Consider the following 24,691-nt stretch of genomic DNA (forward strand, 5'->3'; position numbering starts at 1 on the left):
GACAGTGTCCTTACGGAATCTGGGTGCACTAAAGTCCAAACACAAACAAAAATCAAAGCACTGTTGGCTATATCCAACATTAAGACTTAATTCAGTCATTATTTAGTCTAAAAACACTTAAATGGTTCAAAATGTCCACTTCCAGTGAAAACAAGCATTATTATTACTGATCGGACAATATAAAAAGGGTAATTCCACCGGTGGAGACATGAATATATATTGAAAGTGGGTCATATATGTAGAAGAATACATTTCTAATTTGGATCCTTCTTAATTGGCCGATAAAAGGCAAAAAATGACTTTTTAGTGCTTGTGGATTGTAGACAACAATCCCCATAATGCATTGAAATGCTTAGCTCCGCAGGCCACTCCCACAACTCAATGTAGACTAGAGTTGAGCTACTCTACACTCCCACCTGGAAATCATTTCACACAATGAAATCAGATAATGCGCTGTAATATAATATGACGACGTAAGAGCGTCAAGGCGGCGCCCGCAGCCAATGGATTGGCATGATTCTATATGGGCTTCAGTTAATCGGCACACTTACTCTGACGCGTAATTTTACACGTGAAATGCAGTCAAACCTTGGAGCGTTTTATCTACGGCATCTTCATTAATCCCCTCGCTATATCAGATGCTCTGGGAGTCTCCCGCATATTGATAACGGCTCCCTGATGCCCACAAATCAGTTAAAATCTACCGGAATCTAGAGCAAGCGAGCAAGAGCGTGCATGCGAGACAGATCAGACTGTGCTCCAAACCGTATAGTGCGCTCACAAGGGAGAGAGCGAGAGACTTTGCGTGTGTGCGCCTCATGAGACCTAGACTCAGACACCAAAATTTTCGTTCTTATTCGGTCTGGTCATTCCCATTTATGTCGGAACCGGTTACCTATTGGCACCACGTTTCGGTACCCAACCCTATACATAATGCATCCGTCTGCGCATTCAGTACCTTCGTCCATATTTTCAAAAAGTTTCAGCCGGTTAAATCAAAAGCACTGGCACTGATTTGTGATTGGTCTGTTAGCGCATTAGACCCAACCCCTTATTTTTGCGTCATTGTAGGAGGAAGTGAAAAAGATAAATAGCGAAATTTCTCTCGTCTCAGGGGAAAATGAGAGAGTGTTGAACGACCATTCAATAGTATGACTGGATTTCTAACAATGGTGTCCCTTTAACCATTCTGAGACATTGTATTGACTAATAACCATGTTAACTTATAATAAAACAAGTTTAATAGGCATGGCTTTTTAAAATAAATATTATGCACAATAGTAAAAAATAAAATAAGTCAACTATTATCCATGTTTTTTGGACAATTTACCATGGTAATATATGCGGTATTTATGTATAATGATTTTTGGACATGATGCATGGTATTACCTTGGCATTCTTTGAATTACCTTGGTGTACCATATAAATACCATGGTATATAAACATGGTAATCATTCAGTACCAAAGTGCAAAGCACCATACAGTAGTATTAACATCGTCCTTTCAGAGTAGTCTATCCAACCTACGCTGCATCAACAGCATCACTTAAAAGTGTCCCTGTTGTCCCTGGCAGCTTTCATCCCGAGTACTTGCTCGTCCCATGAGAAAGGACATGGCGACACAACATCCAGCGCACAGCTTTTACTTTCACGTCCGTACACCCCTTTACAGCCTGTTTCTTATAAATCTGAGAGCTGTCTTAACAATTTTCTCAGGCCAGCAAAATAAAGAACAGCCTAGAGAAGCCTACACGGCAACTGTAACAGCAGAGACATTCATGCCGTACAGAAGAGAATACCAAGCTGATGCGTAATACTGATCTGAATAGGTCTAATCATAAAAGCATTGTGTCTCTAAACAGCACAGGCTCTGACAGCAGCAGTGGGCGTATATGAGAGGAAGTGTTCGGATGCAAAGTGCAGTGAAATTCCAAACATGCACGACAAAAGAGCCCTTGAAAAGGCAAACGGTGAAATTAAAAACTGTGATTTAACCTGTTTTTACAGTCTGTTCATTTCTGTATGTGGTGTGTTTGAGGAGATTGTTGCCAAATCGTGTTTTTACAAATAGTGTTATATTTTTATATTTCCAAAGAAAAGGCAGATTAATCGGGTGATTTGATCATTTTGAGATTTCTCGAACTGATCAATAACTGTGCCTACTTAAATAGCACAACTGGTGGTTACATAATCAACAAACAGCTTTATAAAGAGATAATGGAAATGTTCTGTTCTCAAATGTAGCTAATGTTTAAAAAATATATATTGCATTTTGAAATAAAAATATAAAACACGATGAAAAAAAAAACTACAGTCACACAATGTGAGGTATATTTATATTTTGTATGTTGCACGTCAAGTGACAAGCCAAAGCTTAATATAGCAGTAATACTATTAACACAACTTACTGTACAGCGCAAATATACTCTACATCTAGTTTTTTCATATTCAAGGAACGTCTTTTGTGTACTCGAATACATGAACAACTGAAAAATCTGAAGATAAAAAAAAAAGTTTACCTGTAGAAAAAAAAAACTCAGCATATTGGTACTTTATATGTTACTTCATGTTTTATGCAACTAAAGCGAGCTGTTGAAACACTTGTGTATGTGAGAGAGGAAAAGAGAAAAAGGCAATATAAAGGAGGAAAATATAGAGAAAACAAATGTAAGAAAAAAGGGGGTGAAAGAATATTGTAAAGAAAGCTAAAATAAAGATAGTTTTCCATGTGCACCGTTTCTTTTGGGTCTCTCGTCACATTAGCATGCATTGCGGCGCTCATTTGGGATGATACACGTGGAGTGAAACCCAGGTCCCGGCATAATTATATTCCAGCATTCGCCCTCTCACTTGACGTTCTCTCTTCTCTCCAGACACATCCTCTTCACAACCATTATAAACCAGCTTTACACATAACCAGCTCCCTCAGTAGTAATAACGCTGTCAGTCAAGCAGATGTAAAACTTTCCACCAGTAGTATAGGGTGGGGGTGGCTGATGCCAAAGCTATGTTAGAGTTTGCTTGTATTTGAGGGGTAACCGGATCCAACCCGCCTGCAAAACCACTCACACATCGATTACAGGACTGTAGCTGACCTTTACGGTTATGGAATGTAATGACAAAGTCAGTGCCTTGTGTCCAAACTCCATGTACAGTACAATGAGGAAAAATATTTTGATATGAAAGCGAATAGAGCCTAAGGGGTTGTGGTACACTAAACTTGTGGAAAAAAAATAAATGAATAATTCTATTATCTGTATAAATTAAAAATATTTAATGTATTATATTAAAAATATAATAGTAGATAGTAATATAATATAATATAATATAATATAATATAATAGTATAATAGTAGATATATTATAAAATATATATTTTATTTTTCTAAAAAAAAACATAAAAATATCCATAACAAGAAAAAAAATCCACAAAAAAAGGCAATTAATGAACAAAAAATATTGAATATATACTCTCTGAAAACAAGACTTTTAATTTGTAATTTTGATTTTCAAGTTTCATCTTGTTCTAAACAAGGATGTTTAGACAAATAAAAACACAAGAAAAATGTACCGAATCTACCGATTGCTTTTTTTGTTAGTATGTTTGTTTGATATATATCCACTTGCACCCAATTTAACAATTATTGAATGTGTGCTGTATCACATTAAAGTTGGAAAGTAATAATTCTCAAATTGGGATCTCAAAGTCCCATAAAACATCACTTGAAATTTGACTTCCAACTTGGAAACACAGTTATTATTACAACTTTGTGCCTATAAACACTTATTAATTTTCAGTTTTTATAAGTTAAGTCATTTAAGTATAAATATTGCATACGTTAAATATATTTAAATATGTGTTTTCTAATATTGCATTACATTATAGGCTACATTGGTTTAGCACTAGGTGTGTAACTACCTTTAAGAAAGAGAAGGACTTACCAAATAAGTCTTGACCTGTTGAAGGTTTTATCCACTCTGTGAAGAAAAAGAAAAAAAAAAAACATTGTCAAAAAGTCAAACTCATAAGCATTTCAATAGTAACACTTATAGCCATTACCTGATTTCACTCTTTTAACACATTCTGGCAATCAAACTCCAACCAGCTAAATGCTAACAGATAATCAATTCAGCGCTGCCAAACTCCTCATGCACTTTAACACTTGACTTGATGTGATAATGACTCAGCAAATCTATCAAGTTAACGAAGAGTGAGGGCCAATAGGACAATGAAGAACCACTGGAGCACATCGTCAATTAATACAAGCAATTGCAATCAGTAAAATCCCTTGAAAAGCCATCTTCGCTTTTAACCCCTGATCTTATTACTTTGCATTTATGCACAATGTTTTGAGTGATTCTCAACAATTCTGCCTGACAAAAAGCTGTACAATTGTACCGAGGGCAATTGCGGTTGTGAGACGCTAATGAGAGAAGCAGCTTCTCTAACGTTTCTGCGAAGAGGGGCCGCGGCTTTGTTCTAAGAATACGCTATGACTCGACTTGGTTTAAAAACAGCTCAGCCCTCAGATGTTTTCTGAATAAGACCTTTCATAAGACTAAATATCAAAATAGACAAAGCTGAATACAATGCCGATTTTGCATGAAAAAGAAACCTCATTTTCCAGGCTAATGTTGGTGTCATTTTGTTTCTTGCCACAAGGTGGTTTCTTGCCACGAGACTTTTCAACAAAAGATTTGAGACCGAAAGTAACCGTTTTCCAACCAGACTCATCAGGATATCTCCATTTACTGGCTTTGCTCTAAATGTCAGACGTCTGCAGGGCTTGTGGGCAGTCAGTCAAAGCACTTCTGCTGAGCGCAAGGGGAAAGAGTGGCTGTTGTGTCAACAAAATGTAGTAACACTTCAGGTAGAACATATAGAGGAACAAATATTTCCATTACCTTGAAGGAAAGGACAGCAGTGGTGGAAAGTACTGACAAATTGTACTTAAAGGAGTAGTTCACTTTTAAAAAAAACTTTTGCTGATAATTTACTCACACCCATGTCATCCAAGAAGGTCACGTCTTTCTTTTTTCAGTCGAAAAGAAATGAAGGTTTTTGATGAAAACATTCCAGGATTTTCTCCATATAATGGACTTCAATGGGAACCAAACGGTTCAAGGTTCAAATGAGAGTTTCAGTGCAGCTTCAAAGGGCTTTAAACGACACCAGACGATGAATAAGGGTCTTATCTAGGACCCTTTGAGTCATGACTCGAAAAAAGATTTGTTCATTTTGATGAACGAGTTTGAACAGGAGAGTCACGAACGCTCGTCACAGAACAGAGCAAGGCGAGCATTTGTGCTTATAAAACTTAAACTTTTTTATTAATTTTTTTAAATGAGCGATCGTTTCGCTAGACAAGACCCTTATTCATCGTCTGGTGTCGTTTAAAGCCCTTTTATGCTGCACTGAAACTCTGATTTGGACCTTAAACCGTTTGGTTCCCATTGAAGTCCATTACATGGAGAAAATCCTGGATTGTTTTCATCAAAAACCTTAATTTCTTTCCGACTGAAGAAAGAAAGACGTGGACATCTTGGATGACATGGGGGTGAGTAAATTATCAGCAAAAGTTTAAAAACTGAACTACTCCTTTAAGTAAAAGTATTGCTACTTAAGGAATAATTTACTTGAGTACAAGTAGAAGTACTGAAATATAATATGACTCAAGTAAGAGTAAATAAGTAGTTAACTACGTTACAAAGGACTTTAGTATTTTTCTATTTTTACCCAAAATGGGGAGATGATAGCGAAATGGAGTGCCAAACTCTCTCATGTCATCTGTTTCATTCATACTGACATTTCATGTCATCTGTTTCATTCATGGAGTGTCCCTTTAAGGATTTGGCAGATTGAACAGATTGGGGGAGGTCATTCCACAATTTAGGGTCAGCTCGAGAAAAGGCTCTGTCACCTTTGTGTTTGTATTTTGTCTTCATTGTGCAAAGCAATTGTTTATTTTCTGATCTCAAGGATCTAGCACCAAACCGGACCAATTCAAAGGAGCCAAATTGTCCAAGGCCTTAAAAACAAGTACGATGATTTTGTAAATAATTCTCAGTCGTACTGGCAGCCACTTTAGTGAAAATAATAATGCAGTCACAGAATCATATTTATTTGCCGACTTTATCATCTTTGCTGCAAAATGTTGGATTTTCAAAGAAGTTGCATTCAAGGACTGAAGCACATCATGTTTTTTGGGGCCCCAATGGTACAGTAGCATATAGAAGGGGAAAAGAATTGGAGCAAGAATTCGCCCTTGTGGGACTCTCCCAGGAAGATGTCACAGAAATCACAACCCCCAAAGCTAACAAGAATCTGTCTGTAAGATAAGAAATTACCTTTTAGGCCCACCCAATGTTCTAAGCGATTCATTAAAATCTCATGATCCACAATATCATTTATCAAAATGTCATTTTAGCCCACATGATATTGTTTAATCGGTAACACTTTACAATAAGGTGTTCATTAGTTAACATTAGTGATCACGCCAGCGCCTCCACCGACCCCAGGGCGTTAACTACATTAGTTATAATGAACACCACCTCTTCAGCAGAGCATTTATTAATATTATTACACGGCTCTGTTTTATTCTTGATTCTGATTGGTCAATCGCGCCATCCAGTGGTATGTTATTCCCAGATAACAACCTGTGAAAACAGATAACAGAGGCTCATCCGGGTAAATCAGCCGCATTAAGGAACGTTTTTTCCTCGTTGAAGTTTTGCATTTGGTGAGCTCATAAAATATTAAAACTCAAATCAATATTTTGTGTACGGTCATCCAGTATTGTGGACTCGCTCTCTATTGTTGACAAACGCAGCTGCTGCCATTATGCGATGATAGTTTTGTACACTGCTGGATTATAAGATAACAAACAGGTGCAGGTTATCCCCATAATTATTAAGTGTGTGGCGAAATGCTGTGTAATAAGTGGTATGACAGTATCATATCCCTTAAATGTCTGTCTAGTTTGAATTTGCAGCGCTAGCAACTCTCTGTGGAAGCTTTGAGTTTAAAGACCTAATAAAATATTTTGACTCAATATTCAATATTTCGTGTCTAATTATTCACTTGACGTCGGGGTCCTGATCACCCTATCGAGGGTTTATACTAGGGATGGGCATACAAAATAAAAATTTGTGTTTACGTAATATGTGTGTGTGTGTTGTGTATAATTATTTGTATATATAAATACCACACATGCATGTATATATTTAAGAAATATTTGCATGCATATACTTTATATATATATTTATACATAATTAATATTATATTATTAAGAACACATTTTTCTAAAATATATACATGCATGTGATAGTATTTATATATACAAAATAATTACACACCACACACACATATATCATGTAAACACAAACTTTTATTTTGGATGCGATTAATCGCGATTAATCGTTGCCCATCCCTAGTTTATACTGTGATAACAACCGGCTGGATATTATCCCATAATGTTAATTTCAACATTTACAGATACATTATTAAAATAATGCATAAGTTGAAAATGTTTGCATTAGTTAATGCAATATAAACTAACATAAACAAACAATGAACAGCAGTATTTTTATAATTTAACGTTAACGTTAAAAATGAACAAATGCATGCTCATGGTTAGTCCATGTAGTAATGGTAATACTATAACTAATGATAACAAATGAAACCTTATTGTGAAGTGTAACCATTTAATCAAATGGTAGTACTTTGTGCTTAAATTTATATTCTTAAATGACTTTTTGCTGATTTTAAGGGCAGGTCAAGAGATTTTTCAATAATTAACTTCACTAAATACTAAACGCAGGATTTAGATATTCATCCCTGACATTTTCTTCAATTCATATTATAAAATGCACTCTTAAAAATAAAAAGTTCTTCATAGGCATCTATTGAGAACCTTCACATCCATGGAAACTTTCCACATTGCAAAAAAGGTTCTTTTTAGTGGAAACATTTTTTTAACATGTTTCTTTTTACTGAAACCTTCTTTGTGGAACCAAAAATGGTTCTTCCATGGCATCGCTGAAATAAAAGTCTTTGGATAGGTGTAAAAGGCATGGGAAAATTTGCAAACACTGATTTTAATTTAAAAACTGTAATCAAACTGCATGACACAAGTAAACCCCTCTATCAACAAAAATTCCATGTAAACACACATGAGTTCAGGAGTAAACATTGGAGCCAAGCCGCTGACTGTGGAAACAAAGCCTATAAATCACCAAATGGGGATCAGTGTGTTTGTACGAGCATGTGTCAGTAAACATGCTGGATCAAACAGAACTGGTTTCAGATTGCTTATGCTTATGCAATCCAAAATACAAACCTGTTAAACCTGGTAATGTAGGTGAAATGCCAAAAAAAAAAAAAAAATTAATTAACAGTGCTCTATTTAAATGATCTGTTATTTCAACACAAAAGTGCTTTAAACTTCACATACTGTAGTTTCAGGCAATAGATACAAGACAAATAGATACAAGACGAATGTCACAAATCACTACATGACTCGTGTTTCCCTCTTTGTTTGAAGAGACATCTTAGCAATCTCTGACATCATCTAACCATCATCAAACTCTCAACGTTCCAACTGAACCGTTCTAACCAAGCAGGCACAACAAGATGTGTCAAGGAACAACATGTGCAAGTACAAAAGACATGTGCAATAACTTATTTTTGTGAATAAATTAAACAAAAAATGTATGTCTACTTTTAGAGAATTTCCATATATTGGGTCAGTTCTTAATTACTCACCCGCATGTCAATCCAAACCTGCAAGACTTTCGTTTTTGAGGGATTCAGGGAGATTTCTGTCCCTCCATTGACAACTACCACTTTGCCACTTCAAAAAGTTCATAAAGAGATCGAAAAACGAATTCATATCAATTGAGCGGTTTAGTCCAAATGTTCTGGTGAGATCACTTTATATAATAAACAAACAGGCTGAATTAATGCTTATTCATCAACTCACTTTAATCAATGAATTTATGTTTTTATTCATCAACTCACACATCAGTTGTGGTAAACGGAAGCTCAAGCATGTTCACTCGACGTGCGAGAACCAATGAGGTTCGTTCTTGTGTTTATATTTGAATAAAAGCCTAAATTAAAACTGTTCATCATATAAAAGTCCGAAAAGTTTAACCAAACCAATTAAGTCATCCATAGCCTTACAGAAACATCAAAATAAAGCATTCAGAAATGGTATGAACATTGATTAGAAGACATCATGTTTCCTGATAATACCGAATACATGATCAATTAACATCTGCAACCTAGAACGGGAAGTGGCCAGTGAACAGTAACTGCAATGGCATATAAACATGCAGCAATGTGCTTCCTACTCTGTGAATGGTTACCCCTCACAGAAGAAATGAGAAATCAAAGTCACCATCATCTGTTCTTGTCACACACACACACACACACAAATACCCAGTAGTCGCTCTTACCCCCCGTATGCTCCAAAAGTAAAGCTCCTCTTCCTGTGAGACATTGTGTTTTCCCTCGACAGTCTCTTCACCTCCGTCTCTGGCTCTCTTTCACTGGGTACTTGTGTTGTGGCTCTGTCTCAATGTGTGAGAGGGTGTCTCTCCTTTTCTGCTTCCTATCCCTCCTCTCTTCCCTCCCTTTCACTACCTGAGACAGCGGATCCACAGCAATGGGCAGGTGCTCGCTTTTCAAATGATGTCTTTACGACGTACATGTAATGAAAAGTACCAAGTGGTAAGTTCTTAGAAATAAAAACTTGTAGTATGACCCAAACCTAGCCATGATTAATATAGAAACTGTTTGTAAGATTCAGCTCTCGCAATATCATACGATTTAGTCATATTTTATGAATTAAGTGCTACAAAAGGAAATAAATTCTGCTCAACACTGGATAAAAAGCTCTAACAAAACATGAAAAACCGATGAAATTAGTCAGCATGATAAATTACATTCAATAAATTCTAAAGACATTCTAAAGCTTCCTCAATTAAAAGTCGATCGAGAACCAACCAGCTGTAATGTGACACTCTTTCACACATTTAAAACATAACTTTCTCACTCTCAGGCAGACAAACATAACCTTTAGTAACCTCAGACTCAGTAAATGGTTGTTTACTGTATGGAAACATTGGCAACAGCACAATGTACTATCTCATCTCATATCAGCTGACGGAGATCTCAGAGTGAGTAAATAAACATCTTGTGCTTACTCGCTTCTATTTCTCTCAATTAGCTAGGTTAAACAATCATTTTTATTTTTAACTTGATAGTAGAATGACTGTTACTACGGTAAAAAGTAAGTACTCTTTTATAGCTCATTAAACTTGGATCTCAGTTATGTTTCATTAAAATTTGTAATGCTTCTCATAAAACTCTTTAGGGAAAGAAAACTAGCACTACCCATGATTGTCTGTGCCAATTGAGCCCTCAATCCTTCATCACTAAAACACCCTAAAATAAGTCTAAAACAATCAAAAGTGACCCAAGGTGACATCCAAAGTCAACTCGGTAAAAGAGATTATTTAATCCGTTGGGTAGCAGTTACTGTCATGATCTGAGAGACGGACGACGGTTTGTGTCTTTGATACAGGACATTTCATAATCACTTTGGGGTCGGACTGTCTGAGACAAAAAAAAAACCATTAGGGCTCTTCTTCTACAGCTAATGCTGAAAGGTGACCATTAATTTTTAAAGGGACGTTTCTTCAGGGACGTCTGAAGACACGTCCCTCATTTATCAGTGGGTATTACCATTTGCTTAAGATCATGTGACGTAGGTAAAATAATAGACTAAGGGTGTAAAATTAACATTCACCAAGCGCCAAACGAGAGTGAAAATCAAGTATGGTTGTGAGTATATAAAACAGTGTCAATTGCCAGTTGGGCGTTAAAAAAAATTATGAATTCTAACAAAGCAAAGCTGTGAGAACATGTTTTTGTTTGTTTTTCGGGGGAAGTGGAAGGTGTTCTGTGCACAAACATCGCAACCAAGCGCCCAGAAACTGAAAACTGAATTGAGCTCTTGCACGTCTTCTTGCAATTGAATTGTCAAAATGCCTGTCCTGACAAGTATCCTAGGGCCCTATGAAATCCGTTTAATTTTTTCCCGAATTCCGTTTTATTTTTTCCCAAATTCCGTCTTTTCCGTTTTAATTTTTGGGAATTAGGTTTTTTTTACCTTTGACTTTTATTTTAGTTGTAAAAAGAGTGTGCTTTTAAAGTTAATGATTAAAATGTTTTAAAAAATACAAATAAATTTGAAATGACTGTTCAAGAAAACGCATGTATAACAGCATATTGGATCCATGCATTAGCTCTTAAAATGACAGCAGCCTAAAATTCCTGCTGCTGTCTTTTTACAATTTTAATCAAACAAAAGACAAAGAAAAATCAGTCATTGCTCTTGACTGAATAACTTAATTGATCTAGATGTTTCATGGCTGAAAATAATATATATTTGTGTCCAGTAAATTTTCTTAAGTCACCAACCAGGCAGGTTTAGCCCTGAATAGGCCTTGAACATTTTATATATGTAACGTGTATGTTCAGATTTGGTTTTGCTTTCTGTGTTCTGTTCCTGTTTGTCTGTGTTCCCTTTGCTAGTTTTTCTCCATTGTGCATGATGGTCTCATGCACGCGTTTCAGGTTACGTTAATTATCCCTGTATATTTAAACCCTCTGTTCATTCAGTTTCTTTGTCCGGTATCGTTTGTTAACATGGTTATGTTTAAAGGATTATTGTTCCTGTTATCTCCTGCATGTTCCTGGTTTAATTCATAATTAAAGACTTTATTTGTGATTTTCCTTCATCGTGCACTCATTATAGCCACTCAACCTGTGACATATAGGCCGAAAGGTTATATGCTAAAGCATATAAATATGCATATATGCTAAAGGCTCCTTACAAAAGTTCACAGGGTTATATATGCATGCATGTATACGCAACAAAGTAAACTCAAGTATACTGTATATACACACTGGCCACTTTAGGTACACCCGTTCAGCTGCTCATTGATGTAAATACCTAATCGAGCTGATAGAAAGGCAAAAGAAACTCAAATATCCACTTGTTACAGTACAACCGAGCTCTGCAGAAGAGCATCTCTGAATGCACAACATGTCCAACCTTGAAGCAGAAGGCTCCTGTCAGCTAAGAACAACAAACCGAAGCTACACCAAAATTGGACAATAGAAGATTGGAAAAACATTACCTGGTCTGATGAGTGTTGATTTGTGCTGCGGCATTCATATGGTAGGGTCAGAATTTGGTAAAAACAACACAAAAGCATGGATCCATCCTGCCTTGTATCAACGCTTCAGGCTGGTGGTGGTGGTGTACAGTAATGAGGGATATTTTCTTGGCACACTTTGAGCCACTCAGTACCAATTGAGCATCATTTAAACGCCACAGCCCACCTGAGTCTTGTTGCTGACCGTGTCCATCCCTTTATGAGCACAGGGTCCCTAATATCTTCTAATGGCACTTCCATCAGGATAACAAGCCATCAAATCATCTCAAACTGGTTTCTTGAACACGACATTAAGTTCACTATACTCAAATGGCCTCCACATACACCAGATCTCATTTCAATAGAGCACCTTTGAGATGTGGTAGAATGAGATTCACATCACAAGCCCTGAAGGTCAAAGGGAGTCCAACCCACTGCTTAAAGCTAAATTTTACAACTTTCACTGTGTTAATGTTCTCAGTGAGGATAAATGGAGGTAGAAACAGGACTATTTACTTTGGTTAATCTATGAACATCTGATACGGGAAGGGCACGAGGAGATTCATTAGTCTTTAACCGTCTCGGTCTCACACACACACACACTACTAAGAACAGGTCGAAAAAGTCAAAAGCGAAAAAGTAATGGGGCAGTCAAGAAAAAGAAAAAGTCAAGAAAAAGTAATGGGGCAGTGTCCTTTAAAAGAACAAACAGCATGCTGAAAACTGAGATGTTCAGACATGCACGCATTTAGTAATATTTATCAATTGTTATCAACAGTTTTTTCAATAAACTTGTCTAAATGAAGGCTGTAGGCTGAAGTGGTTTCTGTTGAAATTAATGGAGTAGGTTAACTGAATTCAGGCCTGGGGAGTACCGGTAAGTTCCTGAAAAGCTTAAAGTGTAAAGCAAAAATGAGGCAGAAATGGATTTGGATCAGGACTGCCACCATGTGGTACTACACTCCTAATGCACATCCCATAATTCAACACACCGCACTACAGTACCACATTGTCTGTGTGTGTGTGTGTGTGGGGGGGGGGGGGGCACACCATGCTTCTACTCAAGCAAAGTGTCACTCAATAATGGAAATTCTGCAAAAAAAAATTGAATGTTTGGAATGACAAAAGGGTCAGAATTTACATAAAAGCTTCACATATAATGCCAAAGTACTGGTACTTATAGGCCACGTGCACACTTTAAAGTTTCAGGAGGACAACCGCATTTAAAAGCAGGAATGAGTCACCGAAATTATTGTTCTTTGCATGTACAGAATACGACTCAGTCCCAAAACTTTGATGATTGACACTATGGTAGCCATACTAAAGTTTTGGCTTTTCACGTGATTGGTATCTGCTATTCTGACCAAAGATATATATTAGAAACAAAAAAAAAATAGATTTGTTCATGTTCAGCCATTTTAACTAAAGCACAGTCGGCGCAGGCATCATGTTTTGCTTTGGAAAGACTACTGCTCAGACCACGCTCTTCCAGTGTTGCCATAGCTTGTCGCTCATAAAGCCATTAAGTTTACATAATTGTTAAAGTGAGCAGGTGTGGGTCAAGACATTTTGGTCTTATTTTCAACAAAAAGCATTTGGATTTATTTTGTCTTCTTGTGGGCTTGTTCTTGTTCGCAGTTTTTCTAGTATGGCAACAAGAATGAGTCAAGGTCCCTGTGATTTGTTTCACCGCACTGTCCGCACATAGAGGAAAGAAACATTTCTGATGCATGTCAAAATACGTCATTAACACAGTTGTACAGTTCGGTTCCTTACACACAACATAGAATTTTAGTAAATGCAGTTGTTACTACCTACTACCTTTTTAATTTTCAATAAAAAAAAAAAAATTAAAAGTAACTGATTACAATTAAAGACTCTTGAGTTGCTTCAGAGTAAGTGTTGCTGAAGGAGGTTTTATGACAGTACCTTCTGCTCAATGTCAGGTGTTGTTACATGGCAACGCGTATCGTTGTCTGCCGCGAGATACAACGCTATGTTGTACACTGCTGTGACTAACGTCTATTGTCTCTTTCAGCACTTTAGATACAGACGGACAATATGCGAATAACACTGGTGTGTGTTTTTCATTTCCAAGAGCGCATGTTTACCAAGTGCGGCGTGAATGACTAAAGCATGTGTTCTCGACAGCAACACATCAATTTACAGCTGCTATCTACTGGGAAGAAAATCCCTGTACACAAGTTTTCACAGAGTGTTTATGAGAGACAGGACTGCCTCAGGCTGCGAGCAGGGAATGCTGGGAGTCAACCTTACCAACCTCCATCTGAGCAAGGTTTCCAGCATCTCTCATCCTGCAATGTTCTTAACATAACAAACAAGACGGAATAACGAGTGCGTTTGCAAAGGCAACCATTACTCTTGCTCATTGGTCATTTAATCACCTAAACTCACACAGAATTTGTCCTAAGCACATGAATAATTCATGTGGCTAATGGTAATGCAATGGTGAGGAAAAATCAAGTTCATTCCTTAAAGCGACCATGAGGATTGTGTGATTCTCCTGGTTAAGTTCCTCCCCATTTTGGGAATCTGTGTATCGCTGCACCTTGTCTACTTCCCGTGTGCTCAGATTTAGATCTTCAGTGAGATCCTCAAAGCCTGAGGCACCGTTTCATGTCTTACTGCTCGGGTTGACCGACCTCAGCCAGCGTGTTGTTCTGTTTGACCGATTTCTCCTGCCAACTGTGTGTCTGACCTCCAGATGAGCGAGCACCGCCGGCAGACCGAGGCTGCTTGAGACATCACAGTCGAGCAGAGCGTTTGTGAGCGAGAGGGAAAGGGAGATAAGAATGTGTCACAAAGAATGTGTTTCAAAGTGTGAGAGTGAAATACTGTGTGCATATGCGGGTGTGTCTGGGTAAAATCTGCAGGAAATGAGGCTTGGTCTGGAGTCACACAATGACCCTCTTCAACCGAATAGATAGAAACACCATTACTAAGTGTTTTCTATGCAGTCTAAGTGAACCTGTCTGCATAAATGCATTTAAAATAGAGAGACAGTCCCAGAGGAAGATCTTGCCCCATTTCGAAGCTCAGGAGACTTTTCATTTATATTTCATTTAAATATCAAGTTTGTCCCAGAGGTTTCAACTAAAATTCATAACAAATGAAGACAATTGAGTTATGAAATTAGTACATACTGAAATCTTTGACTTTTATGTGCAGACTTTTCTGAAGGAAACGATCTTTAATATCTCAACTGTTTCTCCAAGACAGCAGAGAATTGACTTTTGGTTCTCTGATTTTTCTCTTAAAAAGACCAAATGTGTCTCTGCTAGAGTTCCTGAAGAGATCTCCTCAGCGGTGTCTTTAAGGGTGTGTTCACATTTGGCATGTTTGGTTCAATTAAAACGATCTGAGGTGCGATTGCTCTGTTAGTGTGGTTCATTTGAATAAGTGTGAACGGTACCATCCAAACCCTGGTGAGCACCAAACAAGTGGATCTAGACAGCTGAAAAGATGGGTCTCTGTGCGGGGTCTCCAAACTAACTCCAAACTATGGGTCCAAACTAACTGTGGTGCGGTTCGACTGAAATATGAATGCAACACAGACCAAAGAAATAAACGAATCAAAAACAGGAAGTGGCGTCACAAGATGTAACCCAAAAAATGACAGAATACTCAAGCATACCCCTTTTTTTAGTCGTAGTCATGATGTTGCCCATCACAGTTTGGTAGAGGTCTTCACAGTGCACCCAAGGCCCTCCAAATTGAGATAATAGACGGGTCCGGGTCGGCTCGGTGTAGCACATTACGGGTCTCTTCCGGTTCGGGCATGAATTTTTGGACCCGTGAAGACCTCTACAGTTCGGTACAAGCATTATAACTTGCGTTTACTCGCAGCAGATGTTCATTTGTCTGTGCGACAGAGTGATTCCTACTGCTGTTTTGACTCGTTTACACATTTTAGAAGCTCTAAATGTATCAAGACTAAATGTATCATTTTCTTTTTTGGTCCCGACCAAAATATCTGAACTACAAGTATGAATGACCCTAAGTGTGCTTCATTTGTGCTCAGAAAAGTCAAAGTTCGAAGTGAACTCGAGCATATCTCATCAAATCTCTTCCATGACCAGTATATTTATTTAGATTTATGCTATCTTTATTATTTTAAAGTAAAATCAAGCCAAGTCACCTTTATTTACATAGCGCTTTGTACAATACAGATAATTTCAAAGCAGCTTTTACAGTGATTTTATAGCTCAATAGGGGATTATCACGCTTCCGGGTTTCATGGGCGGGATTTGTCAACTTTGTGCATGTCCACTTCCGACGCAGTTCAACTATGACCGAAATAAGGCTAGATGTCACTGCTCTGTTCCAATTTGTAAATCTAACCAACAACGCCAACCCTTCTTAAGTTTTCATGGATTCCCGGCTGAATTGAGTATAAGGAAGAAGTGGATTAAAGCGGTTTGCCGTGATGAAAGTCCAAACTTTAAAATAAAACAAGGTAGCGCGTTTGTTTGTTCAGGTGAAATACTGCATTATAATGGTTGTATTGGCCCTTTACAGGTAGGCCTATTTTAATAGGCAAAAAGTAGGTGAGTTATAATCACTCAGATTTAATCCTCATGAATATAATCGACTAATTTCAGGACAGAAATAACCTTTCAATCATTATGTAGAGGCTTCAATCACTTTTTGGCAGGTGAAATAGTAACTTTACTGCATTATAATAGTTGTATTGGCCCTTTACAGGTATTTTAATAAGTAAAAAGTAGTAGGTGAGTTAAGATTTAACCCTCATGAATATAATCAACTAATTTCAGGGCAGAAATAACCTTTTAATTAGTCACTTTTTGGCAGGTGAAATACATGTATTATAATGGTTGTATTGGCCCTTTACAGGTATTTTAATAGGTAAAAAGTACTGGGTGAGTGATGTTTATTTGCACGTTATGTCTGGTTGATCCACAAAAGCAACTTCGTAAAGAGAATGGGCGATACATCTTTGTATATCTTTGTACATCTGGCGTATAAATAAACCTAGTGTAGTCCGTCATCAGTTCGCCAGAGGGATCGGTGATTCAACGGAAGTGGCAGAGCGCAAAGATCACTGAATGCGGAAATACTACATGTCAGCGTGATAATCCCCTATACTCCAGATGTATGTTAACCATAGTATCAATTGTCTTTTATTTCTCCTAAGGAATGTTAGGGACAACATTCATCTTTAAAAGAAACATAACTGAGAACTCGTGGCAAATCTAAGCATTTTTCTCTAAATTCAAGAGGACATATCTTTAGGGCAAAAGTCTCCATCTGCTCTCAATATTATAATCTCATTGCTGCCTGAAAGGCACAATGGCATTTTATACAACAGGATTGGCTCAAAGGAGATAAAACAAGAAAGGCATTCCAGGTTGTTATGAAAATAGAAGGAGACAGAGGGAAAGAAAGAGTTAAGGAACTATGCAGCAAGCATCTTGTCATAATTGTGTCGGCACGTCCGCTCCTGGCCAAGTCTTCAATGTCGTGTCACCAAATGGCCGATGTAATGCCAGTGTTGCTATGACAGAAACAGCCTGGCAGGATTGTCAGCATTTGTCCTGACCATCAATGGTCATTCTCTCCAAAATACGGACAAAAGGTGATCTTTATATATGCATAAATCTGTACAGTAGCGAACACAGTGACTGTTGGAAATATCTAGGTTAACAACACAGTCATATTGCTCCACACACTGACTTCTTTTCTAATACAATGACATATGGGTAATGTTTCCATTCATCTAACCAAACGTGGGCCAAATGGGATGAGAATGACTTAAGGGTCTGAGTTTTGAAGCCGTTCAGATGGCTAGGCATCTGTCTCCTTTTGGCAGTTTGAACTGGGACTGCGAACAAATGTATTTCACACACGATTTGCATATTTGAGCCAGAAATAATGAACTTCTACCAGTCAGACGTATAAGTTTCCAACAGACCAAACCAAAAGCAAAAGACAAAAATCTGTTCAAAAGTCCGAAAAAAATTGAAAAAAGATAAGCTACAAGCATGAAGGGTTGCACTAACCTTACAGTATAAAGATGCATCTTGGGAGTGCTTCAGCATTCATACTGGCACATATACTGTAGCACAACGTGACGACACGGCCATTTGTCAGCAGTTAACAGTCAGCAGAGTGGAAATGTAACCCTGAGTCCTTCTGGACCATTAATCATTTTGCGCAGCCTGGATTGTGTTTTTCAAGGAACAAGCCATGGAAGCTGTGCATTACTGGGATTTTACCACGGATAAGGGCTACTGTTGGACACAAATCTAGGTGGAGTGCCTAAAACTACCTTAAAAGTGGTCAAATCATTGCATTGCACAACCAGTTGTTTCTTATTGCTTTTATAAAACAGGAACATCATTATGATATAAAACAAACAATCATTTTTATTGCCAATAAAAATTGTCTTTCAGAAAATGTTTATTGCTATATATATATATATATATATATATATATATATATATATATATATATATATATCAATAAAATAAGAAACGTGAACATCTTCGTCCTGTTCAAAAGTTTTCACCCCCCAGCTCTTAATGCTTCGTGTTTCCTTCTGGAGCATCAGTGAGTGTTTGAACCTTTTTTAATAGTTGTGTTTGAGTCCCCCAATTGTCCTCAGTGTGAAAATATGGACCTAAAAATCCTACAGTCACTGCTGGCCAGGGTTCAAATATGCAAAAGATGCTGGAAAATTTGCAGAACCTGCAGGACTTTCCTGAAGGACGTTGGGCAGTTTAACAGCTCAGTCAAGACAAATAAGGGACTCAGGAACAACCATAATAAAGAAGTCATGGGTCATCCAGGTAATGATTTTCTTCATTAAGCTATGTTTTGTCTTCATGTAAACATATTTTATGTAAAAAATATCTTATTCAGGACAATAATGAATAAAAATAACATGCATTTTGTGTGATCCCTCTTATTTTGTTAACATAATTAACATTTGCAGATTCTGCAAGGTGTTTGTAAACTTTTGAACATGACTGTATATAGGGGCCTTTAACCAATCATATTTTTGAGCTGGAACTATTATATATCTTATATCTTTCCATGATTGTGTTTAGTCTACACTTTCGGTTTGATCCTTTTCATCCTCAGCAAGAGTATGTGGCACTGCAAAATTGCATTTTTATATGCGAGTCGAGCAGCATCTAAAATGATCAGAGTAAACAGACGGAGAAAACACTGGGATGTCTGATTGAAATGATTATGCCTGATTGTACACATACTGATTTATGTGCCACCTGGTGCTGTGAAAACCAGGGAATGTCTGTCTAATGTGGGCATTTGTGAGAGTAAACCATCATTCCACAACAACAACAACAACAAAAAAGAGCTACAACATCAATCAACTACTGTATTTTTCACTCTCATGCTTTTCCAAACACACTCACTCACTTTCTTTCTTCTGAGGAACAATCATCAGAATGTCCTACTTACAATGGAAATAGATGGTGACCAGGGCCATAACAAAATCATATGCTTCAAGTTTTACAATACATATCTGCTGAAGTCATATACAGTAGATTCGGGGCCTGAAATTTGTCACTCGCTGATAAACTCGCCTTAAAGGAGAACTCCAACGCAAAATGAACATTTGGTCTAATAAAACATCGGTACCTAGTCAACCGTTCTCTGAGATTTGTTTTCATGATAATCAAATGTAAAGAGTTTTATCTCTAAAAACTGTTTAGCGTATAATGATAGTACCGTGGGCATTTACTAATAAGTAAAATGGCCGACTCCCTGATCAGTGCCCTAAATACTGAACTGGATTGAGATGGCTCTAATGTCTTGATGGCTATTCCTATAACTACCCAGTATGAAAGCCCCTTATGTTACCACTGAATGTGACTATATACAGCCATCAGACTGGAACATAAGCGCTGCTGGCAGACGTCAAATAGATTCTGCATCCATGTGACAAGGGAAAATGTTGCATGTAGGCTAAAGAAAACAGATTTTATGAGCTCCGCAGGGGTTTTCATGGAGCATGACATTAGTGTGCTACAGCCGACAGGAATGATAGTGACAGGTGTTCTAGTTTATCATAGCCAGAGAGGTCAGAACATGAGTATAGATACAAGACAGGTTAGTTAAATATTCTTACTTTTCCAATAGATCTATAAATGTAATTCATACTTGCTACATTTATGTAATTGCAATGAAAAAAGAAATCCCTGACCATAATAATTGGTGAATGTGCCACTTTACATTGGTGAATAATACTGCCATGTTCAACGTTTAGCAGCTTAAATAGCAAACCTCCAACCCAAACGGCCTCTCTGTTTTAATATAACACAAAAGACAAATAGCTTCAATGGCTGTGATTCTTCACAGCAGGATGATTATCAGCATTTCAATGTCACAAGATTTATCTTCCTGTAATGTGGCAATAACACTCAATTATAGTGTGGAAAAATGTGGATGTGTAGCAGTTTCTGAAGACCTAGATCTGTATATCACTCGCTGGCCTGACACAGACTCTCATTCTAGGACTGGGTTATTTATGAAGCCAGAAGGGGGGACATCTCGAGCACAGAGAGCATGATAGGGCTGGCTGGGACAGCATAATGAGAGGAAGAGAGGATCGAGACCAATTTAATATTCCTTCTGTGAAGATTTTTTGGCCAAAGCCTGAGCCAATAGACAACGAGAGCCAGCTGTGATTAAAAAACAAACCTCGTCTTAATTGGTGCATCTGCCAAGAAATACAGTCGCATTTCACCTCAAAATGATATTTTCCATAAAGAAAAGCCCTTTATAGTGTTTTCCACTATTTTAACCACTATTAAGCAGAATTCTGCCCAATTCTCATCATTACTGTCATGGAGATGAAAAAACTATAATATGGATACTGTATATGGATATGGATAATATTCTTATATAAGTTTAGATTATATATTTGAGGCATATACATACACGTACACAATTTAGTATAAAGTATACATCATGGTCATTTTTGTTGCACTGAACATTACTTCATATAAATGTAAAATTGATTTCCATTCATAAAATGTTTTTTTGTTTGTTTCATGGATTACAGAAACAATAAACTTAATCAACCTAAATAGAAGTATATGAAAATTTCACACACACACAAAAAAAATAAAAAAATAAATGCCATTAATAATAAAACAATGTTATCCTAAATACAGTATTTAAAACACAAATACTACAAATAATATAAATATGTTTCTTGTCCTTCTGATTTTGGGGTGAAATATGATATGGACATATGTATAGAGAAGCTCTCTTTTTTTACTATAATTCCAACACTGTAAATAAATATTGTTGGTTTAACTTAAAAAAATAAGTAACCTGGTTGCCTTAAAAATTTAAGTTGATTCAAATGGAAAAAGTGAGTTAATGCAATGAAGTAGTTTGATTTATCATAAAAAACTCAAAATAATATGTTATCTGAACTAAATAAATCATTTAAGTTGATTTGACAAAAGAAAAAATGTTGTGATAACAAATCTTGAATATATATATATATATATATATATATGTATATATATATGTATATATATATATATATATATATATATATATATATATTTTTTTTTTTTTACAGTGAAGGTACAAAGGAACCATTTTGATTTGTGCCGTTCTGCTCTACATCCTGCAGGTCCTCAGGGATTGTTCGAGCAGCAGGAGTAAATCAGTTTTGCTCTCAGTTTGGCTTGGCCAATGCAATTTCTCAGATCGAGAAAACGACTGATCTGCTGGCTTATGTCTAATGTCCACAGGTCAACAGTTTGATGGATTTACTCGCATGGTCAGCGGGATATTCATTTTTATTTTAAAGGAACTTCAGTGAATGAGGAAAAAACTAAAAAGGAAGCATTTTTAGCAATATAGTTGTTAACACTAATATATGAATCTAAAACATTTCAAGCAAAAACTACAATTGTCATCATCTACTGTACATCTACCCTCATGTCACTCTCACGTGATTTTACTTTTTCCGTAGAACATAAAAAGCAGATTTTTACAGAACCTTCAAGCTGATTTTTTTTACACAAATGACAAGGGTGTTTATTCTATAGGAGCATCGAATTTAACTTTTTCTTTTTGCTTCATAAATATCACTGCCGTCGCAGAGTTTTCATCTTAAAGAGGTCATATAATGCCATTTTTGTACAATAGAAGTTAATATGAAATGTTAACAAATCTTTCTCCGAGTCAATTCGTTCGTTTCGTTCGTTGAATGAACCAAATGACTCGGAAAAAGATTCGTTCATTTTGATGAACGAGTTCGAACAGGAGAGTCACGAACGCACATCACAGAACAGAGCAAGGCGACTATTTGAGCTTATAAAACTTAAACTTTGTTATTTATTTATTAAATGAGCGATCATTTTGCTTGACAAAACCCTTATTCATCATCTGGAATCGTTTAAAGCCCTTTGAACAGTTTGCAGTTTGTACTGAAAGTGTCTTTTGGACCTTGAACCGTTTGGTTCCCATTGAAGTGCATTATATGGAGAAAAGAATGTTTTCATCAAAAACCTTAATTTCTTTTCGACTGAAAAAAGAAAGGCATGGACATCTTGGATGACACGGGGGTGAGGAAATTATCAGCAAAACTTTTTAAAAGTGAACTTCTCCTTTAAAAAACTGCATGTACCATAAATGACCCCTTTAAAATATAAAAATGCTGAAAATAAGCAGTAAAAATGACTAAATGTTGTGCATTTGACTCTTGCACCATATTCCAAGCTTTCTAAAGCCATACAAAAACAGCTTTGGAATTAGGAAAAGTTCAAAATTGAATCATTACTACATCATCATTTTGTAGCTTAATGGTCATGGTCACCATCGATTTTCACAGTATGATTTTTTTTCTTTAAATGCTAATGAATTTTGACTTATTTATAACCCTCCTTCTTGCTACAACTCAATAGCGTCCTCTCCACAGTATAACAGTTGACGTTAAAACTCATTCTCAGACCCACAGGGATTAATTACATTGTGATGGGGCTTTGCCATAGCACGCATCAGGCTGTTTGTCTGGAATAATATCTCCTGGCAGCCTCAGTGAAATGGTAAGCAATGTGAACAGACCTCATGAATATCAATTAAGCATTAAGCAGTACTGTGGTAAATCAGTAGGCTGGTCTACTGTGGAGGCAATGTAGACTGTTGCATATTCATAACGGTTCATGGAGTCAAAGAAACTCGGATATTTGCTTGAAAAACTAATTGATTCATACTGTGCATGCACTGATGGTTACTCCATTAGACAGAAATATGCATATTTGTCTGTTTAATTACAAGAAGACCATTAGTAGGACACCATTATATTCCCACGGGTTGAAAATGGAACTTTGCGATACGAAATTGGATAATGAGCCTTCCATATTCAGTAATGTGCGATATTACAATTAATGACTTCCCCTCTGCTTCTGTTAAAACATCATGGCGAACAACAGGTTTGAACTGCAAATTGGTTGCGTTTATAAATGTATAAACTGAATTTGCAGCATTTTTTACTGAATCATCACAAGGCAATTAAGATAATGATGACTGTAATTTGTTTTCTGTGAAAGGGCCGCCATCTCTATTAATAGGTGCTGTTGTTGTGTGAGCACTGTTCACATACCTAATTAGTGTCTAATGGAATATCGCTTATGATCTGTGTGTGTGTGTGGGGTGTGGGTAACCGACAGGGAGGGACAAACACAAGATATCAAACAATGCTAAAATGATTTGCCCTCAAGGTAAATAAGATCAAAGATGGCTGTAAAAAATAAATCTGCATTGTTAATCCTTTTGATATTTTTTTTTTTTTTTAAATGCAAAAAAATCTAACCTTTCATTGAAGTAAAAGAATTGAAGGGGGGGGGGGGGATCACATTATGAAATTAATGTTTTTTCTCCAAAACACATTGGGAACAGTTATTTGCCCCTTTTTATTAAATGCTTTTTGCAACCTCCTTCTTCCAAGATTACTCTGAGCCTTCTCCTATCCATGTCGGCGCTTCTTCTCTTCAGTTCAGCTCACTCATCTTCTATAGGGTTCAGGTCAGGGGCTTGGATGGCCATTGCAGATGCTTGGTTTTGTGCTCAGTGACCCATTTTTTGTTTGATGTTTGTTTTTGTTATTTGTTCGAATCCATGATGCCATGTCTCTGAACAAGATGACCTCTGGCAGAAAGTTAGGCCCACAGCATTAAAGATACAGCAGATGAGGTACTTTTTTTTATCCCTGTGTGTACCAAAGTGTTAAAAAAAGCTGCTAAAAAAGCTAAAAAGTTGTTTCATCTGACCATAGAACTCATCCAGTTTGAAGCTACAGTGGTGTCAGTTCCTTTTCAAACATTTTATGGACAGATGAAACAAACAAAAGAGCTTTTTAGCAGCAAACACGTTTGGTTCATAGAGGGATAAAAAAAAGTTTCCCCCTAGTTTAAATTCTTTTACTTCAAATAA

At 36.8% G+C, this 24,691-nt stretch overlaps 1 protein-coding gene across 2 annotated transcripts in view; it reads right to left on the reverse strand.

Moving 5' to 3' along the window:
• The window catches only part of rap1gapb (RAP1 GTPase activating protein b), a 78,153-nt gene that overhangs the window by 33,870 nt on the left and 19,592 nt on the right, over positions 1-24,691 (reverse strand). The window contains exons 1-2 of one of the 2 annotated variants that reach the window (XM_039692806.2): positions 9,458-9,583; positions 3,941-3,976 (exon numbers count right to left, since the gene is read on the reverse strand). In XM_039692806.2, coding sequence (XP_039548740.2) covers positions 3,941-3,976; positions 9,458-9,501 — 80 coding nt within the window. In that variant the 5' untranslated portion in view covers positions 9,502-9,583. Of the gene's footprint in view, positions 1-3,940; positions 3,977-9,457; positions 9,584-24,691 lie in introns of those variants that run through there. The other variant, XM_039692812.2, reaches the window with a different exon arrangement.

The sequence above is a fragment of the Pimephales promelas genome, chromosome 8 (genome assembly GCF_988280905.1).
Source record: "Pimephales promelas chromosome 8, fPimPro1.hap1.1, whole genome shotgun sequence".
Lineage (NCBI taxonomy): Eukaryota > Metazoa > Chordata > Actinopteri > Cypriniformes > Leuciscidae > Pimephales > Pimephales promelas.